General features: G+C 51.9%; 1 protein-coding gene across 8 annotated transcripts in view; it reads left to right on the forward strand.

Annotated features, from left to right (window-relative positions):
* The first annotated feature begins 2,664 nt into the window (after positions 1 to 2,664).
* Positions 2,665 to 20,948, forward strand: part of MPRIP (myosin phosphatase Rho interacting protein) — a 123,214-nt gene continuing 104,930 nt past the window's right edge. For 3 of the 8 annotated variants that reach the window (XM_075565848.1, XM_075565849.1, XM_075565846.1), the window contains exons 1-2: positions 2,665 to 3,578; positions 18,972 to 19,049. In XM_075565848.1, coding sequence (XP_075421963.1) covers positions 3,459 to 3,578; positions 18,972 to 19,049 — 198 coding nt within the window. In that variant the 5' untranslated portion in view covers positions 2,665 to 3,458. The remainder of the gene's footprint in view (positions 3,579 to 18,971; positions 19,050 to 20,948) is intronic. The other 5 variants (XM_075565854.1, XM_075565853.1, XM_075565850.1 and 2 more) reach the window with 4 other exon arrangements.

Here is a 20,948-nt window from a genome sequence, read left to right on the forward strand (position 1 = left end):
TCCCCCCCCCAGCACTGCCCATCCTCCCCCCAGCACTGCCCATCCTCCCCCCAGCACTGCCCACCCTCCCCCCAGCACTGCCCACCCTCCCCCCAGCACTGCCCACCCTCCCCCCAGCGCTGCCCATCCTCCCTCCAACGCTGCCCATCCTCCCCCCAGCGCTGCCCATCCTCCCCCCAGCGCTGTCCATCCTCCCCCCAGCGCTGCCCATCCTCCCCCCAGCGCTGCCCATCCTCCCCCCAGCACTGCCCATCCTCCCCCAGCGCTGCCCATCCTCCCCCAGCGCTGCCCATCCTCCCCCAGCGCTGCCCATCCTCCCCCCAGCGCTGCCCATCCTCCCCCAGCGCTGCCCATCCTCCCCCCAGCGCTGCCCATCCTCCCCCCAGCGCTGCCCATCCTCCCCCCAGCGCTGCCCATCCTCCCCCCAACGCTGCCCATCCTCCCCCCAGCGCTGCCCTCCTCCCCCCAGCACTGCCCAGCCTCTCCCCAGCACTGCCCAGCCTCTCCCCAGCACTGCTCTCCTCCCCCAGCCCTGCCCATCCTCCCCCCAGCACTGCCCTCCTCCCCCCAGCATTGCCCTCCTCCCTCAGCACTGCCCTCCTCCCTCAGCACTGCCCTCTTCCCCCCAGCACTGCCCACCCTCCCCCCAGCACTGCCCTCTTCCCCCCAGCACTGCCCTCTTCCCCCAGCACTGCCCATCCTCCCCCCAGCAATGCCCATCCTCACCCAAGCACTGCCCATCCTCCCCCCAGCACAGCCCATCCTCCCCCCAGCACTGCCCATCCTCCCCCCAGCACTGCCCATCCTCTCCCCAGCACTGCCCATCCTCCCCCCAGCACTGCCCTCTTCCCCCCAGCACTGCCCATCCTCCCCCCAGCACTGCCCATCCTCTCCCCAGCAATGCCCATCCTCCCCCAACACTGCCCATCCTCACCCCAGCACTGCCCATCCTCCCCCCAGCACTGCCCATCCTCCCCCCAGCAATGCCCATCCTCACCCAAGCACTGCCCATCCTCCCCCCAGCACAGCCCATCCTCCCCCCAGCACTGCCCATCCTCCCCCCAGCACTGCCCATCCTCTCCCCAGCACTGCCCATCCTCCCCCCAGCACTGCCCTCTTCCCCCCAGCACTGCCCATCCTCCCCCCAGCACTGCCCATCCTCTCCCCAGCAATGCCCATCCTCCCCCAACACTGCCCATCCTCACCCCAGCACTGCCCGTCCTCCCCCCAGCACTGCCCATCCTCCCCCCAGCACTGCCCATCCTCCCCCCAGCACTGCCCATCCTCTCCCCAGCACTGCCCATCCTCCCCCCAGCACTGCCCATCCTCTCCCCAGCACTGCCCATCCTCCCCCCAGCACTGCCCATCCTCCCCCCAGCACTGCCCATCCTCCCCCCAGCACTGCCCATCCTCCCCCCAGCACTGCGCTCCTCCCCCCAGCACTGCCCATCCTCCCCCCAGCACTGCCCATCCTCCCCCAGCACTGCCCATCCTCTCCCCAGCACTGCCCATCCTCCCCCCAGCACTGCCCATCCTCCCCCCAGCACTGCCCATCCTCCCCCCAGCGCTGACCTCACCCCAACACTGCCCATCCTCCCCCCAGCACTGCCCATCCTCTCCCCAGCACTGCCCATCCTCCCCCCAGCACTGCCCATCCTCTCCCCAGCACTGCCCATCCTCCCCCCAGCACTGCCCATCCTCCCCCCAGCACTGCCCATCCTCCCCCCAGCACTGCCCATCCTCCCCCCAGCACTGCCCTCCTCCCCCCAGCACTGCCCTCCTCCCCCCAGCACTGCCCATCCTCCCCCCAGAACTGCCCTCCTCACCCCAACACTGCGCTCCTCCCCCCAGCACTGCCCATCCTCACCCCAACACTGCGCTCCTCCCCCCAGCACTGCCCATCCTCACCCCAACACTGCGCTCCTCCCCCCAGCACTGCCCATCCTCCCCCCAGCGCTGACCACCCCAACACTGCCCATCCTCCCCCAGCACTGCCCATCCTCCCCCAGCACTGCCCATCCTCCCCCAGCACTGCCCTCTTCCCCCCAGCACTGCCCATCCTCCCCCCAGCACTGCCCTCCTCCCCCCAGCACTGCCCATCCTCCCCCCAGCACTGCCCATCCTCCCCCCAGCACTGCCCTCCTCACCCCAACACTGCGCTCCTCCCCCCAGCACTGCCCATCCTCCCCCCAGCACTGCCCTCCTCACCCCAGCACTGCCCTCTTCCCCCCAGCACTGCCCATCCTCTCCCCAACACTGCTCTCCTCACCCCAACACTGCCCTCCTCACCCCAGCACCCATCACTGCCCACGACCCCCAGCACTGCCCTCCTGCCCCCAGCACTGCCCTCCTGCCCCCAGCACTGCCCTCCTGCCCCCAGCACTTTCCATCTCACCCCAGCACTGCCCTCCTGCCCCAGCACTGCCCTTCTGCCCCCAGCACTGCCCTCCTGACCCCAGCCCTGCCCATCTCACCCCAGCACCGCCCTCCTGCCCCTCCCATCCTCCCCAGCACCGCCCTCCTCCCCCCAGCACCACCCTCCTGCCCCTCCCCTCTTCCCCAGCACTGTCCTCCTGCCCCCAGCCCCTCCCCTATTCCCCAGCAGCTGTCAGTGGATCCCTGGGGAATGCTGCGAGTCTACCTAACTATGCAGCCCAGGACCCGCCCTCTGGAGACAGCCTAACTTGTCCAATCACAGAGCCTCCGCTTTCTTTTGTTATCCTGCGGGAGGAGAGGCTGGGGGGAGGGGGTTCGGCGGTCTGATTGGCTGCCAGCGCTGTCACTCATAACCCCACTGGCCCCGCCCAGCAGCTCCCCGCCGGGCTCGGTACAATCTATCAGTAACTGCGGAATCTGCCAGGAGGAGGCGGGGACACCGGGGGATAACCAGAGCCCGACACCCGGGATAGCCAAGGACCGACACCGGGGGATAACCGGGGACCGACACCGGGGGATACCCGGGCCCAGCCAGATAACCCCCCGCCCTGCACACAGAGAGGGACCCCAGCACCGGATCCGGGATGTGACATTTACACCGAATTGTGGGGATCCTGCTCCGGGGCCACGAGATATGGGGGAAACTCACCTGCCCCCCTCCCCCGGGCCCCTGACCGGCCCCCCGCCCTCGGGCCACTGACCGGCCCTCCACCGGACTACTGCCCCTCGCCGGACCAGTGCCCCTCCTACCCCCTGACCACTGACTGGCCCCCCACCGGACCACTGCCCCTCGCCAGACCACTGCCACCCCCCCGCCCTCGGGCCACTGACCTGCCCCCCGGCCACTGACCGCCCCCCCGCCATACTACTGCCCCCTCGCCGGACTACTCCCCCTCCTTCCCCCGGGCCACTAACCGCCCTCCACACTTCCAGGTCACTGCCCCCCCCTCCCCCCTCCTCGACTACCTTTCAACCCCCTCACTCCTGGCCCACTCACCTGACCCCCCCCCCCCCCTGTGATTATGTCTGCCAAGGATAACCCGTGCAGGAAGTTCCAGGCCAATATCTTCAATAAAAGCAAATGTCAGAACTGCTTCAAACCCCGGGAGTCCCATCTACTGTCTGACGAGGACCTTAACCAGGTGAGATCCCCCAAATCCTCATGTCACTGCTCAGAACACACACTACCGACTTTGTATACCCCCTCTCCCCCCTTTGTATACCACCTCTCCCCCTTTGTATACCACCTCTCCGCCTTTTGTATACCACCTCTCCCCCCTTTGTATACCACCTCTCCCCCCTTTGTATACCACCTCTCCCCCCTTTGTATACCACCTCTCCCCCCTTTGTATACCACCTCTCCCCCCTTTGTATACCACCTCTCCCCCCTTTGTATACCACCTCTCCCCCCTTTGTATACCACCTCTCCCCCTTTGTATACCACCTCTCCCCTCTTTGTATACCACCTCTCCCCCCCTCTTTGTATACCACCTCTCCCCCCCCTCTTTGTATACCACCTCTCCCCCCCCTCTTTGTATATCCCCCCTCCCCCTCTTTGTATATCCCCCCTCCCCCTCTTTGTATATCCCCCCTCCCCCTCTTTGTATATCCCCCCTCCCCCTCTTTGTGTATATCCCCCCTCCCCCTCTTTGAGTATATCCCCCCTCCCCCTCTTTGTGTATATCCCCCCTCCCCCTCTTTGTGTATATCCCCCCCTCCCCCTCTTTGTGTATATCCCCCCCTCCCCCTCTTTGTGTATATCCCCCCCTCCCCCTCTTTGTGTATATCCCCCCCTCCCCCTCTTTGTGTATATCCCCCCCTCCCCCTCTTTGTGTATATCCCCCCCTCCCCCTCTTTGTGTATATCCCCCCCTCCCCCTCTTTGTGTATATCCCCCCCTCCCCCTCTTTGTGTATATCCCCCCCTCCCCCTCTTTGTGTATATCCCCCCCTCCCCCTCTTTGTGTATATCCCCCCCTCCCCCTCTTTGTGTATATCCCCCCCTCCCCCTCTTTGTGTATATCCCCCCCTCCCCCTCTTTGTGTATATCCCCCCCTCCCCCTCTTTGTGTATATCCCCCCCTCCCCCTCTTTGTGTATATCCCCCCCTCCCCCTCTTTGTGTATATCCCCCCCTCCCCCTCTTTGTGTATATCCCCCACCTCCCCCTCTTTGTGTATATCCCCCCCCCTCTACTCCTCCCACCCTTCCCCCCCATGTAAATGTTGGTCTGGGTCTGTCCTCTGACTTGTTACTGTGTGTCGGGAGACCCCAGGTCCCCTCCTGATTTGGGGGGGGGGGGGGGTGCAGTTTGTGAGTAGTGCAGATGAATAGTTAATGCTCTGAGCTGTGTGATGGAGTCGTATAAATAAACAGATATTGTAGGTGTTGAAGTGGATGTTTTTAGCTGATGTCCCTGACACTTTGTGTCACTCCTCTGTCCTCATGGTGTCAGATTGTCATTGTTTCTGTTGGGAGGAGAGGTTATAACTGCCCTCAGTGTGTACAATGGGGATATCTACCCTACTGGCCGGCAGCCTTCGTATAGTACATGGCCTCACCGCCATATATACTGTGTATATATATTTCTCCTGCAGTCTGCTGTTCCTGCTCTCCAATCTGATGCATCTAAAAACATAATTAGACCCAGTGGACTATTGACTAGAGCAGGATGGGCCAACTCCAGTCCTCAAGGGCCAACAACAGGCTAGGTATTCGGAATATCCCTGCTTCAGCACAAGTGGTGCAGTCTTCAACTGCGCCACCTGTGCTGAAGCAGGGATATCCTGAAACCCTGGCCAGTTGGTGGCCCTTGGGGACTGGAATTGGCCGGCTAGAGGCTGAGCCCCTCTGATCAAAATCAAGCCCCTTCCTGAAATGTGTATTCTTTAATTTGATATGTTGGGTGTCGTGGTTTAGTGTGATGTTATGTAAAATAGTCTGCCCAATGTCCTGCCTGGAGTGCAATGAAGCTGTTTAATTGATGGTCATGTGGTGGTTTAGGAGTACAAGTGTGCAGATAGCATAGCGGAATCATAGCTGGGGTTCGCATAGCATTTCATGCAGGCCCATTTCAAAGGGAACATTTATAAGGGGACTGATGGTTATACAGGAGTTAGACAAGATGTGGACAATCTGTAGACTCGTATTACTGGACAGCTTTGGGTGAGCTTACTATTCTACACACCTGTATCCATGCTGCATTTATGCCCCATTCTCCCCCCCCCCCTTAACTACTGCATTCTTCCCCAAACTTCTCCTCGTTCACTCATACATTCATCCCATGAGCACTCAATCCATGTAAGCACCAAGTCTCCTGCAGACAGCCGCAGAACAAGACTTGTAGCAAGTCTCTAGGGTGCTGCCTGTAGTCCTTGCTTGTTTGGGATTGATAGACAAGGCTGGGGCACCCAGCTATTGTCTAATATGTGTATCGAGGACTATTGCCTGTTTTAAGTTATCACTCATATCTCCTTTTAACCATCGTCCTCTGTTTTTGGACAACTGTTTGTCTTGTCTGGGACATGGGTGTGTAAGAGGTCCTGCTGCCAGTGTGTCGTATGGGGTATTTGGCAGCTGACCTGGCTGTGTGCCTCCCTCTTCTTGGATCCTGGTATGGGGTGGGCTAGGGGGTAGAGGAACGCTGCCGGGAACTAGGTATTTGGGCCAAGCGAGGATTGGTATATCCATCCCCTTCCCTCATTCAGAGGATTGAGACCGCTCATTGCCCTCGCCGGTACCCCAGGCAGAGGTTGTCGGGAACTAAGGCCGGCGACCTGGGGTCTTGAAATCAATCCCCCGCCACCAGGGAACCGGAATTCAGATAAGTTGTCAAACTACAGGAGCCTGCTCTGGATATCATGCTTATAAATGCCCCACTGGTGCGTGAGACTATTGTCTTGGGTCAATCACATTTAGTATTTATCACAGAGACCTGCCTAACTGCTGGGATTGACATTCCTTTGTGTGACCTAGTCACTGATGGGTACTCTGGGTTGCATGTTCATAGGCAGGGTAAGGAGGGGGAGGAAGGGGTGGAGGGGGTAGCCGTGATATTCAGTCCAATCTTATCTGCACCTCCCACTCTGGGCCCAGGCTCAAGTCTTTTGAGTATATGACTGTTCGCTGTGCCATGCATGACAACCCAAGCTTTGTATTTCAGCCTGATGTATAGGCCGCCTGGACACAGGGGTGATTTTGCGGTGTAGGATGTTTCGCTGCGACCAAAATGTCGCCGGGACATTTCACAGCGGAACACTTCGTTGTGATGTCCGCTCCTGCACCTGACCCGACCTGTCAGGTCTGCTGCGCCCGACCACCCACTTCGATAACTGGATGTGTAAATGTCCCGCCCGGGACCGCTACACTGCCTAGACAGGACGCTACGACGTGCCATCTTTAAATGCCCCGCATGGGACATTTAAACATGCAGTTGTTGGAGTGGCAGACCTGGCTTGGCTTGTTGGGTGCGCAGTGAGCTACTATGCAGCAAAGTGTCCTGGTGGCATTTTGGTCGTGACAAATAGCCGCGGAAAAACGCCCCATTCCGGTGATTTTACGTCTTTTGTCGGATGTGGTCACTCCCATATTACTGGAGTTCCCTCACTCTGTAGTGCTTGGGGACCTCAACATGTGGGCTGATGACCCATACAATGCTGAGGCCAGGGATCTTTTTGAAACGATGGGATTTTGTCAATTTGTGCATGGCCCGACACACGATCACAGTCATACACTCAACTTAATCTTCACGCTGGGGTTATCAGTTTGGGATGTGAAATTTTCTTCCTCTCCCCTATGGACAGATCATAGGGTGATCTTTGACAGCACAACGTTTGCACGCCCCTGTTCTAGCATATGAAAATGTCCTCTTGGCACAAAGCTGTCCTTGTATTTACCTTTGCTTCTATACAGTGTGTTATTCCAGCGTTTTTCCTTTACTTAATGTAATCCCGCCGTTGCCTGTCTGGCGCGTGTGCTTCACAGCTTGCCCGGTCTAACGTAGGTTATATTTGTGGGTCGGGGATAGGTGCTAATGAGGGAAAATGGAGGGTAACTGTGCTATGCTGGCAAAGGGGATTCTCTCACCACGGTATCCGCGTTGCAGCTGGAACCTAGTGCACCAGTTCTCACCTCCCCGGTCTGCCGCTGTGATCGTCCGTCCTTGTCCGCGCACATGCGACTTGCGTGATTATGCTTTCTCTAGGGGACAAACACTGCTGTGGGAAGCCAAACATATGTATAGAGGACGTTCCTCCTCTGGATTCTTCACTCCGGTAATTCTGCAATGCGGTGCAGCGAGAACCGCTGTTCATTGTGTCTGTCCGCCTTCGTCCATCCGGGTTACTCTTCCTCCAGCTCTGTGTCTACAGGTGATGTCCGTCAGGATTCATAGTTTGGTGCCAAGACAGGGGATGCGTATCTGATTAGGACTTGAGCTCAGTGGTTCAGGATCTTCACCCTATGCGTTTCACCTGTATGCAGGCTTCCTCAGGGGGTTCAGGGGACCCCGTGGTCTGCCTCACTCCACAGGCAAAGCTGGACTTGGGAGAGTTCAGCATCATCTCAATCCTTTATTTTCTCTGTCATGACTGGGATGAACTGGACCATTTGTTTCCTGGATCCCTGTCCATCATAGCTCCTGAAAGAAACCATTGATGCAGTAGCTCCGTGGTTGGTGGAAATGATCAATAGATCCCTCACTGTGGGGGAAGGTACCAGTGGCCTTGAAAAAGGTGCTGGTCCGCCCCCTGTTGAAGAAAGGGGGTCTAGAGGCTGATGTTCTCGTCAACTATCGTCCAATCTCCAACCTTCCCATGGTAGGGAAGGTGTTGGAGAGGGTAGTTTTCACCCAGTTGAAAGATTCTGTCTGGAAAGGGACAGCTTCTTCGACCCCATGCAGTCTGGCTTTAGAACCGGTCATGGAACTGAGTTAGCCCTGATCTGTGTGGCAGATGACTTATTGATGGTCATGGACTATATTTCTGCAATGGTCATGTTAGACATCTCAGTGGCCTTCGACCCAATTGATTATGGGGTGCTGCTGCACCGCTTGAGGGACCTAGCTGGTTATCAGTGGGACCACATTACAATGGGTTGCCTCGTTCCTGTAGGGCCGGACTTAAAGTCGCTGAGGAATACTGGCTATGTGCTCGGGTCCTGGAGCAGTCCGCCTCTCCGTGCCAAGGTTACTGCACCCGACGCTGGGTGGGGGGGGCCTTCTCGTGTGCAGCTTCAGAGGTCTGGAACTCGCTACTGCCAAAGCTCGGGTGTATATATCTACCTTACCACTGTTTGGGGCTCGGTGTAAGACGTGCCTCTCTTCCTCCTGGCTTTTCCTGTCTAACCAAACAATTGCTTATCATTTTAATTTGTTTAACTATAAAGTATTGCGAGCCCCCTTAAATGGAGGCGCGTTTTTACTCCAAAAATTGATGATGATGATGATGATCACCCTTGTATGTTCTATGGACACTTTTTGATGCCACTTTTTGCGGAGTGTGTGTATTTCTCCTTGTTGCGTCCTGTTGTTGCAGCAGAGGGTTAATCTGAGAGCACTTTCTCCTTATGGGTAACACTTAGCAGTGGAAATGGCATATTTCCTGACTCTGCTCACTGCAAAATTCCAGAGCTGTGAAGCTGCTGTGGAGACTGTGAGTGTAAGGGAGTATATCTAAATATTTCCACTTGTCCGTCCCAGGGGGCAGTCAGCTGCCCCCGCTGAAACATGAGGGGCAAGCGGTCCTTTCATCAGAAATCCTGGGCATGTTCCGGGGGGGAGGGGCTGACCACAGTTCGGATTTTGGGGGTTTCGGGACAGAGGTATTTCGGGACATTCTTGTATGTGTGTGTTTCATATAATGGTAGGGAGTATGTTACCCAGCGGGTTTCTCACGCGGATGTCTCAGGGGCAGTGTTCTCACATGTCTCTTCTGCCTTCCCAAACCTGAACAAGATGCTGGCGTGGTCCTGTAATATACCGCACTAACTACACAAACGATGCCCCCATACTGTGTGCGAGGAAAATACTTTTCTGTTAGTCACCTTTTAAATGTGCTGCTGATGCTCTGCACAGCGACTCTTCACTTTTATGTTGTAGCATTCGTGTGTGTATACCCCTCCCTGGGGAGGCTATATCAGTGTAGTGGTGTATTAGACCACAGCATACGCTTAAGGCCGCGGGCATGGTCAGCGCTTAGTCGCTGACCCGCACTGACGCTTGTCAGTGAGCCCCTGCAGCCGCAATGAGAGCGGCTTTAGCAGGGGCGTGCGGAAGTGTAGCCGACAATCCAATTTAAATTTGCGCGCAGAGGGGCCAATCACGTGAGCGGTTCGCCCAATGAGGGCGAACCAGCTCCGTGACGTCATTGGCCCGACGGACTAAGGCCAGGGAAAGCAGCCTCCGCACGGCTGAAGTCCCTATGGACTCAGCCGTCCGTATCTTGTCTCGGGGGGTTGTCTGTGTCGGCTGGCCAAAGGAAAAGATGGGCGCCAGGAGTTTTATAGTACCACCTCCATCTTTATTTATGTTCCCATGCTTAGGAACACCGAAGGTGCAGGTAGATTTGCATTGTTCTACCTCATTTAATCCATTCTCCTATCACTGTTAATATGGGTCTTCCCGGAGTGTCCACTCTTAACACCCATGGGAGGTGCATTTACTTGTACGTTACCGACGATCATCTGGTGGACCGGGCCGACCTCCTTATTAATATTGTTATTGTCCCTTTTTTATTGTGGGCTCGCGCTGAGATCCTGTTCTGTGCAACGTTGGTTGCTTTCCAACCCCTGCTTTGGAACTGCCACTTCCTCAGGGGGTACTGAATACTGTGTGTGGGGATCCGCGGGTACGGCTGATTCCCAGACATCCTGGGTGCACTTCTCCTTGGCCTTCTGAGGTATGTCTGCATTACTGGGACATGCTCTTCTCTCCTATCTGAAGGGACACTGTGTCTATCTGAAACACAGTAAAAGGGGGGCCTGATCTATGCTATACTTTGCGGAACCCTAACTCTACTGCCTGAAGCTTCTCGTTCTTCCATGGTGGAACTCTGTCCCAGAATCCTCTACTCCTATCCTTTATACCTTCTGTGACTCTGAGTGGAGCTTAACACATACACTCACTGTTAACTCCTAGTTTTAGTACCAACACCAGGAAAGGGGGGAGGGGGGGAATTGCATATCTATAACTCATGAGTTTTATTATAGAAGATATTAAATGGGATAAAAGGCCCAAAATGTTTTTCCCAAGTGCTTTGCAGCTCTGTGTCTTCCTGAATAACGTTATAAGAATAGTATTCCCTGTATACTTATTCCTTTTAATACCGAGAATAACTGCAGCTAAAAGCAAAAAAAAAAACCAAGATCAATGCACATCCAAATTCACGGAAACCCAGCATTTCCTCAATATTAACCCTTCCTTATTTCTATTCTGCTGCATAAAAAAACCTGCACATCTTCAGCTTGTGCTAATGAAATATAGTGATGTTCCCAGGATCGTTCGTTCCCATGAAAGCAGCGCCGACAAACATCAGTATAAACACATTATTTCTACCTGCGGAATCCGTTTTCCACCCTTGGATGTAATTGCCTAGTAGATTGTGAGTTCCTTGGTTCAGCGGGTGACTTACTAGGTCTGCATGTGAGAGGATATTTTAATGTGTGACATTGTGCTTCCCTTTGTACTTCTCTATAAGGTATGTTGGAGCCATTTAGAACACCATTGTAATGTGTGTGCTGGCGGTGTGCGTTTGTTGACACACTAAGGTTCTGTAGCTGATGTGTGTGCTGGAGGATTAGGCGGTTACAATAGAAGCTCCAGCCAGCTTGTACATTCCATTAGTAACATATCCCACTCTGTACATAGAGCGCTGCCAGTGCCTGGAACACTATACAGAGAAGCAGGATGGATCCCTCACCTGACCTAGGGCTTTTCTTTAATAATACAACTGTTCTGAAACTGTTAATGTCCTCTGAAGTAGAGGGGGTATCACTGGTGGTCTCGGGTGCTTTTCACCATAAAAACAATACAAGAACACATTGGATGGTGGTTTATGTAGAACAGGGGTGGCCAACTCCAGTCCTGAAAAGCTACCAACAGGCCAGGTTTTCAGGCTATCCCTCCTTCGACTGAGCCACCTGTGCTGAAGCAGCGATAGCCTGACAAGTTGACCTGTTGGTAGCTCTTCAGGACTGGAGTTGGCTACCCCTGATGTAGAAGTACGTGTACCATAGAAGAGGTCAGCCCCTCTACGCTCCCCATGCCCAGATTCCCGTAGCTCTGCGGCTGTGGTCAAGAAGAAGCTTTTAGGGCAGGAAACGGGAATAATAAGGGCGCAGGGCTGCTGTTCAACATAACATATACCCACTGACGGGACGGGATTAGAAGGCTGGGCGGTGTAGTTGTTTTGCTGCCTGTGTGGTTCTGGCCTGTGACACAGCCTCAGTAATCCACACTAATGATGTAACCAGTTAAACGCATTCCTCACAAGTCTCTCTGTCAAGCGAGTCAGAGAACGGGAACTCGTAGCGCTGGGAGGTTTGCAGGAAGCGGCCGTGTCCTGGCACAAAAGGGTTAAATCTGCTTGCTGATTAAGGGGCCAGGCCCGCAAAAGAATCAAGACTGAACCGGTGACCTGTTTTATTAGGTTCTAATCTGGTCAATTAAAATCAGACCAGTATTTTGTACAGCAAATAGAAATTCCACAGTGTGGGCTCATTCACACGTCTCAGACAGGTCTGCAACCCTGCCCTTCCCCATTATCTCTTAGTATGTGATGCTTCCACTGCAGTCAGGGATTCTGGGTAATGACATGAACTGTCACCTTTTTGCTCCTTATCCATTTTAACATGGGACCCCTTTAAGCTTCTGCCTGCCGCGTAACACAGCTTTTCAGCACAACCTGGATTACAGAAGTGCACGGCCTGTAGCCCTACTCACAGACAGCTTTTTCAACCTTTTTGGTTTGCACCAGTACTTGGAAATGTTTTGTGGACGTCTCCTCCTGGTATTCTTCTATTTGTCAGCATTCGAGTCTTCTACATCCAGCCTGCTGCATCTGATTGTGTTTCATTTCCTCGGGGGAGTTTAGCTGGCAGCATTGTTTATTTTATGATTTCTGGAGCCCTCCTCCAGGTCAGGTTTTGAGGATATCCAATTCAGGGACTGATTGAGCCACCTGTGCTGAAGCTGGGGACAGATTGAGCCACCTGTGCTGAAGCAGGGACTGATTGAACCACCTGTGCTGTAGCAGTGATATCCTGAAAACCTGACCTGTTGGGGCGGGGGTGCTTGATTACTGTCATTGAGCCCCCCCATGATGTAAAGGCACATGTTGCTTGTATCTGATTCCTCATGTCAGAGAGGGAAGATTAACACTTGAAGTGCCGGGAGAGCAGCAGTTCCATAGTGAAGCATTCTGTGTTCATTCCTTCCAGCAGCGCATGAGTTTTAAAGCACCAGGTGTTCCACTGGCATAACATGTACAAATGGTCTCGCGTCGCCCTATTAAAACAGATGCTGCCGTCCATTCTTTCTGTGGTATATTCACTCAGGCGTAGTAGTCACGGGGTAAACTTACCTTGAGCTTCAAAAGGTCAAGTCCCTCCTCGAATGAATTAAGGACCTAAGAACCGTGCCATGTTTAAAAGGCTAAATAGAGCTGATTGATTGCAATGTTTACAAAGGACTTGTAACATTTTCCTGGTAAACAAAAGCTTTGTGTTTTTGTTTGTTTTTTGTTTTTTTACAATCTTTATCAAATGTTTGGTGATCAGACTGTTTGTCAGTCCTCAAAGCTTGTGTTTTTTTTGTTGGCATCGTAATTATATCATCCTTACCAAAGTAGCAGATGAGTAGGAATTTGGCAAAAATCCCAAGATTCAAAGTAAAATGGTGACTTTTAAGGGTCATCGTATGTTTGTAAGGAAGCTGATTATATGGAGAAGTCTTTCACAAAAATAATAGTGTTCGTTTCTACATGGGACTGCACCTTCAAGTCCCCTCCGTGCAATGAAAACCCCATAGGCTGGGCCCTATAGAATGGGTCAGGGGTGCTCAACTCCAGAGCTCAAGACCCCCCCCCTTCCCCTCCAACAGGTCAGGCTTTCAGGATATCTCCGCTTCAGCACAGGGGGCTCTGAGGCTCAAATACTGAGCCTTTCAGCCCCCTGTGCTGAAGCTGGGACTGATTGAGTCACCTGTGCTGAAGCAGGGATATCCTGGAAACCTGACCTGTTGAGGGGGGGGTGGGTTTGTGGACTGGAGTTGAGCACCGCTGGAATGGGTTATTCAGGCGAGCTGTGTTGCTCTGCTTTATACAGAACTCCATAACTGGCTGGGGAGCTGTAAAGACGTCACAGCCCCAGGATGAGACTGGTGCTCAGTAGAGATGAATTGTACAATCGCTGCACATTGTAACCCTGACTCCCAATGGCTATAAACCTCTCCTGCAGGACATGCCTGCAACGTCTTACTCTCGCCATAATTCTGCCCGGCGCGTCCGCTCCACGTACCCAATGATTCAAAGCGAGCGGTTAATAATGTAACAGTTTCACTTCTGTTTATCCAGGAGAGAGACATTGAGATGAATATCTTGTTACCCAGGGTTTCTGGGATATGTTACAGCTCGGAATCGCGAGCAGGATCCCGCCTTGGCGCCCGCCCGTGTCTCCTGCACGTGTGCGAGGAGTCGGGGCCGCGTCCTGCGTGTGATCCTGTCCTCGCCGTGCCCACGGGTGGGAAGCTTCCTCTTGCTGTTTGTTTTGCTAAACGTTTCACCTTCCTAATGGCGGATCCGGGCATCCGCCTGCGTCTGTGTTGTCCGGGATGTCGGTATCTTTTTAAAAGTTGCATTTTTGTTGCCGAACCAGAAACAAATCCTGAAGATCAAACGCAGGGAAAAAAAGCCACTGATCTTTTTCTGGTACCTGGATTCTAGGGCAGTCCCTGGCGGGCGTCTATCTCGTGCCGTGAGTTTGCCGGCAGTCGTCACATGGATGAGTGCTTTGCTGCTACACCTTTTTGTGTTTGTGACATGGTTTAACATTTTGAAGCTATAATTTAAGAAGGGTGGACCTGCCGCAAAGGCAGCAGAGCTGACTAATAAAATGACAGGCATCGACTTGGTATCACTGAGAAACCTTTGAAGCCGCAGAACTTTGCGTTACTTAATTTTGCATGTCTGCTTCTCCCGCTTGTAGCCTGCGATATGCAACTCGTTTTGCGTTTCTCATTTTCATTACTGGAAATGCACTTAAAGCTGCAGTCCAAGCTGCTGTTTTAATTTTTTAATTATTTTCCCCCTTTTATATGTGCATCAATACAATCCACACAAAGATAAGTAATTAGCTACGTTGCCAATCGATCCGTTCTCATGTGATCGATCGGTGAAGATTTGGCTCCGGGGTTCACTAATTGGCTGTCGGTGCAGCAGAAGAGGACCAAAGATGCAAAGTTCTGTGGGGAAGATCATGTGACCAGGCAGTCACTAGATACAATTGGTGCCCTGCTAGAGAGAGGGCAGGGCTCAAAAAGGGGTGTGCCAGAGCCTGTTTCAGAAGAGGAAGGGGATGTGACATTGTAAATGGTTTCTATAGAAACAAAAAATGCTTGTTACATTATAATGCATAAAAAATGCCATTCAGAGTTTAAAAAAAATGTTACAAGTATTTTCTCATAGTACAGAACTGATTTATTAAAAAAAAAAAACACGTAGGATATTGCTTGGACTGCAGCTTTAAAATAGCGTGTCATATTTGGATTCCCCTAATGAGGGGGAAATAAAAAAATGATTGCTCGTTTGAATAATTGGCTTCTGATGTCCTACGAGATGTTTCCCGCTCAGACTGCACGAGGGCAGAAATGTCAATACAAACAAGAGCAGTGTTTCATTTTTAGAACAAAAAAACTGCTTTGTTTATAGGGCAATGCAGCCCAAATCATGTGCCTGAGACCTTAAACATGTGTGCGTGTGTGGACATGTCACTTTTCCATTGTTCTTTAAAAATCTCTCCGATTTCACGGTACATACATGGTGTGACCTTATGGCACTTGCCAAATCCTGTTGACTGATCTCGTGATGCCCTCTGGGTCAAACTGGCATCTCTGAGAGACTTCATGGTGTGCCATCTTTAGTGCGACCCCCAAATATTTCCCCCGATTTTAATCTGGAAACCATTACTAGATAGAGCCTTTCATGATGTGGTTAGGTTGGAAATGAGATTATTTATGAAATGTCGTTTTAGGAAGAAGGGGGATTACTTCTAGAATGGGTAAAAATAGTTCTCAATTTTTCTTTTTCTTTTCACAAACACTTACCTCAAGATCCGATAACTATTGTAAACACCAACAGGTCAGGTTTTCAGGATATCCCTGTGAGGGGGAAAAAAAGAAAATGTGTATAATAGCGCTATTGTGATTTAAAAAAATAATACTAAGAGTGTACCTAACACTCCTATAGTGAATGACCTAATGCTGTATAACTATAAGGAAGGCTGTCCTGTCCTGTTTCAGGATATCCCTGCTTCAGCACAGGTGGCTCAATCCGTTCCAGCTTCAGTACAGCTCAGCTTCGACTGAGCCACTGATTGAGCAATCTGTGCTGAAGCAGGGATATCCTGAAAACATGACCATGTTGTGGAACTTGAGGCCTGGAGTTGCCCACCCCTGGTATAAGCCCTCAATGTTGAACCTATCCAGCATGGCCCTGCCATTCCTTCACTTAGGTCCTGGGAGGGATTGGCCCTTTAAAGACCTCTTTATCCTTCAGATATTTGATCTATTCCCCTGTGATTGGCTGACGTTGTGTAATTATCCAATGGGAACCGGAGGCAGACAGCGCTGACCACCGAGAACCCAAATAATATGACCAGAATCCTTCAAACAAACCAAGGAAAATTACTTGGGGGGGGGGGGGATGGGGCATGGGGTCAATGTCCTATAAACAATCCTTCTTTTTCCACTCGCTCCCAGCGCCGAGCTGGGAACTGTGGAAATAAACTGTTTATATACTGGGTTCCCATCACGTATAGCCCTTATATAGTCATACACACAAAGCAGTGTGCGTGGTGGATACCAGTTCAGGGTGTGAGGTTTAGGTTTCTAATAGAAGCCTTGTATGCTTATAGATAATGGGGAAGGGCCGGGTTAGACCTGTCTGAGACACGTTACTTTGTTATTTGCTACAGCAGAGGGTTTTGACGCTTTTTTTATTTTTTACTCGCCATAACTTATTTGGTTTTTGGTTTTAGCCACTTCCAGTTTTCACATTGCAAAGCCAGTAAGCAACCTCACACTGAAACCCCATAACAGCTGTCTGTGACTAGGGTTGTAGGCCATGCGCTTCTGTAACCCGAGCTGTGTAATGAGACCGGCATAAGCTTATAGGCAGAGCCGGCTTGGAATAAAGCGGGGCTCCGTGCCGGGGGAGAGAACATGGGCCTCTTACCTGCTCCGCCATCTGCACCTGTGCGACGTTGCAGTGTCATGTTACCATGGCAACGTGACATCGCAGAGATGAGGCCGGATGGAAGGTAAGAGGTACTCCCCTCTCCCCCCTCCCCCCCCCACCACCCCCCCGGCAATCAGTTTAACTGTTGTGGGGACGAGTGCGGGGGCCTCTGCAAGCCGGCCCCGCTAGGCTCCCTTGTTAAAATGGAGAAGTTAAAGGTGACACTGTGCTCGTCTGCATGGCATTACCCAGAATCCCTGGCTGCAGTGGAAGCATGGTATGCTAAGAGATAATGGGGAAGGGCAGGACTGCAGACCCGTCAGACATCTGAATGTGCTCGCAAAGGGTATTTTTGTTTTCATTATTAGAGGCATTCTACCCGAAAGAGAGGTCTTCGGCCTCGCTGAGACCTGACATAGATGGGAATTGTTGTGAATTGTATCCTCTTTGTGTGCAATCTGTGATTTTCCCATGTAAATGGTTTGTCGGCCTTGATCCTGGTCAAAGGAGAACCGCCACTTAGACGCAAGCCTTTGAAGTGGGATATATGCTTTGTCATCAGCGAACAGCTTTCTACTAAATATAAAATATTACCCACGAGTTGGAATGATCAGGTGAATGAGATCTCTTTGAACAGTACATTGTATTTTTAAACTAGGTGTATACGGTCCGTGCCAGGAAGGAGGTAAGGCTACGCTTATAGTGCCGGCGACGGTCGCTGGAAAATCAAATGGAGATGACTTCCAGCGATCGCGACCAATCCGTCGCGTCGCGCTTACTATAAGCGCACGCGACGGTGGCAATGCATTTGTTTTGCTGCGACGTCGCTGTTGCCGGCACTATAAGCGCAGCCTTACTATGTAAACTCAGTGATCGTACTCTGCTTCAAGCAATGTGTAAAAGTATTCCTGTTACAATTCCTCCCCTCTCTCTGTTCTGAAGCCGGCCGCTGTCTGCCTTCGCACCCAATGGGAATGCAGGCTGGGTAGAAGGCCATAATAAGAGTATTGTAAAGTAGTGGTACTGTAGGTGTATTTAAAGGAGCACAACATTTATTATATGTTATTTTTATATAGGTGAGAAGCAGGGGGTCTCCTGAGCTGAACCCCATTAATTTCAGCTCTGGGGACCCGCTGCTCCCCCGGATACTTCTGTAGGGGGTGCCAGTAGCAGCTCCTCCGTTATAAACGTCCTGGTCACTCGGGCCAATAGGAAGCCGCAAGGGATGACATCACGGCTTCCTATTGGCCTGTGTGGAAAGGGGCATTTAAGTCGCCATTTTGTTTGCCACGCTGCTACCGGCATCCCCTACGGAGGTAAATATCTCGGGGAACAGGGGGTCCCCTAAGCTGAAATGAACGCAGTTCAGCTCAGGAGAAAGGAAAGCACATTGCTGCTTTAAAGATTTGTTATTTTATTTAATTGGAGGTATGAATGTGCCCTCTGTACAGGTATTTGTAACACTGTTTCCTGATTTCCATGCCCTGCTTCATGGTGAGCTTGTGAAATATTGCACTGAGCTGCTTAACCCTTTCACTACTCTAATGCATGGCTGCCTTCTGGTAGTGAAAGGGTTAAGCGTTTGAGATTATCTGGGCCAGGGGTTCTGAGTCTGTAGTGGTGCCTGCAGCTCTGATCCGCGCGTTGCTGCTTAGTATCACTATGCCAGGTCTTCCTGTAACATATACACTAAGCCCAGGGCTTCCTGCTGGTCTCTCTCTGCTTGTCACCAGCTGGCCCATGTTAAGGTGACACCTGTCACATCTGATGCAGTGCAGGCGCAGACACACACTGTGACACTGTGCAGAGCCCTGGACAGCTTCTCTGTATACACACCGGTGACGGCCGCCCGTGCTCATTTAAAACGGACTAATTGCTTTGTACAGTGATCCCTTCCTCCTATTGTAGACTGATGCATTCTGCATGTCAATCCACAGGCATGTGGCCACTTTTAATATGGCGTCCGTTCCCTTTCATTAAATCCATAGGATTGACGTGTGTGTGTGTTTAGAACCTGCTGGGGGAGGAAGTTCCTACAGGGCCCTGCGGGTTTTTCTTTGGTCTCACCTGTTTTCTTGGTTCTGTCTTTCAGGCAAAGCCCATTTACGGAGGATGGCTGCTGCTGGCACCAGAGGGGACAGACTTTGACAATCCCATGCACAGATCTCGGGTAAGACTGGCAGGAGAGGAGGGCAGATCCCTGTTATCCCGTCACTGGGGACGGGGGGGAAGTCCAATGTACCTTGTTTAAAGCCCTGATTTGGAAGATATGACTAAGGTGGGAATGGTCTACTCCAGTCCTCAAGGGTCGAAGACTGAGCCACCTGTGCTGAAGCAGGGAAATCCTGATCTGTTGGTGTCCCTTGAGGACTGGAGTTGGCCGGCCCTGGACTGTTACCTGTCTGACTCGTATCTTGTGATCTGCCCCCGCTAACCTCCCCAAAAATGATTTATGGGCTCCCTCAGTGGAAGGATCTTCAGACAGCTGGACGTTTGTAGCTATACTTTGTATCGCTTTCTATTGCAGCACGTTGCATTTCAATGCGGTGTGCAGTGCTCCAAATTCTACCTTCATATTAACGACCTGCCTATAATTCTGCTCTAGCCTCTGCTATAAATGGTTAGCTGGCCCAGCGGCCAAGGAGTTAATTCCTAATGAATTAAAAGGATCTGCGCCTGCACCAACAACCCACAGATCAGGGAGTGAGGGGGACATCTCCTTTCTGATTTATTGTCGCAGAATTAAGGTTCTCCCAACATTTGGAACCTGATGTACTGATGGGGTTGTGGCGGAGATACTTTTTTTTTTTTTGCATGAAAGTATTCTGTTGGGGAAAGGATGGTCCCCGCTCTACATCAGCACATCGCCCTTCAAGTAGCAGTCCAAGCTGCCTTTAATATGTGCATCAATACAATCCACACAATAAGTCATTAGCTCGGTTGCCGATCGATCTGCTCTCTTGTGATCGATCAGTGAAGATTCGGCTCGGGTGGTTCACTAAATGGCTGCCAGTGCAGCAGAAGAGGACCCAAGGTGCAAAGTTCTGTGGGGAAGATCATGTGACCAGGCAGTCACTAGATACAATTGGTGCACTGCTAGAGAGAGGGCAGGGCTCCAAAAGGGTGTGCCAGAGCCTGTTCCAGAAGAGGAAGGGGATGTGAGTTTGTAAATGGTTTCAATCGAAACAAAAAAATGCTTGTTACGTTATAATGTCATTCAGAGTTTTTTTTAGTTTTTTTTAAATTAAATGCTACAAGTATTTTCTCATAGTACAGAACTGATTTCTTAAAAAAAACACATGTAGGATATTGCTTGGTCTGCATGCAGCTTTCAGACAGATACAATAGAGCGAGGGTCTCCGCGCCCTGACAAGGGTTTAATTTGCAGTTTGCCGACACTTCCCACCGGAGCTGCCGGGTTTGAGAAGTCACTCGCCCCCATCTCTGCTGTGTGTTTCCTGCCTCTGATCTCATCGACTAATAACAGATTCAAGTGTAGAAGACGAACCAATATAAAACCGAGCGATTCAAGGATTCGGCCGCGTGCGTCAAATGTGGAGTGAGCCAAACCCACATAACTCTGCCATAGACGCATTGTTTCCAGTCATCATGCATACCGCTTACACTCCTCCAGTGCTGGCATATTTCTACTGCGTGTAGGGGCCCCTTCAGCACTGAGCTGGTTACATAGGTGTTTTTCTATATGTAGCCGCTGTCGCATTCAGTACCTATGTAATCTCCTGGATTTAGGGCTTTCGCAATATTTTAGATCATGGGTGTGGGTAAGTTCAGTCCTCAAGGGCCACCAAGAGGTCAAGTTAGTGATATCCCTGCTTCAGCACAGGTGGCTCAATCAGTGGCTCAGACTGAGCCACCTGTGCTGAAGCAGCGATATTCTGAAAACCTGACCTGTTGGTAGCACTTGAGGATTGGAGTTGCCCACCCCTATTTTAGATGATAAAACAACAAAAAAAAATGTTTTTATAATATTTTTTTATTAAAATTGCTCGTCTCAATGTAAAAATTTTCCAGCAGATTTTTTCCTAATTCCGGAGAACAAATAGAAGTA

Source organism: Ascaphus truei, chromosome 11, assembly GCF_040206685.1.
Source record: "Ascaphus truei isolate aAscTru1 chromosome 11, aAscTru1.hap1, whole genome shotgun sequence".
Lineage (NCBI taxonomy): Eukaryota > Metazoa > Chordata > Amphibia > Anura > Ascaphidae > Ascaphus > Ascaphus truei.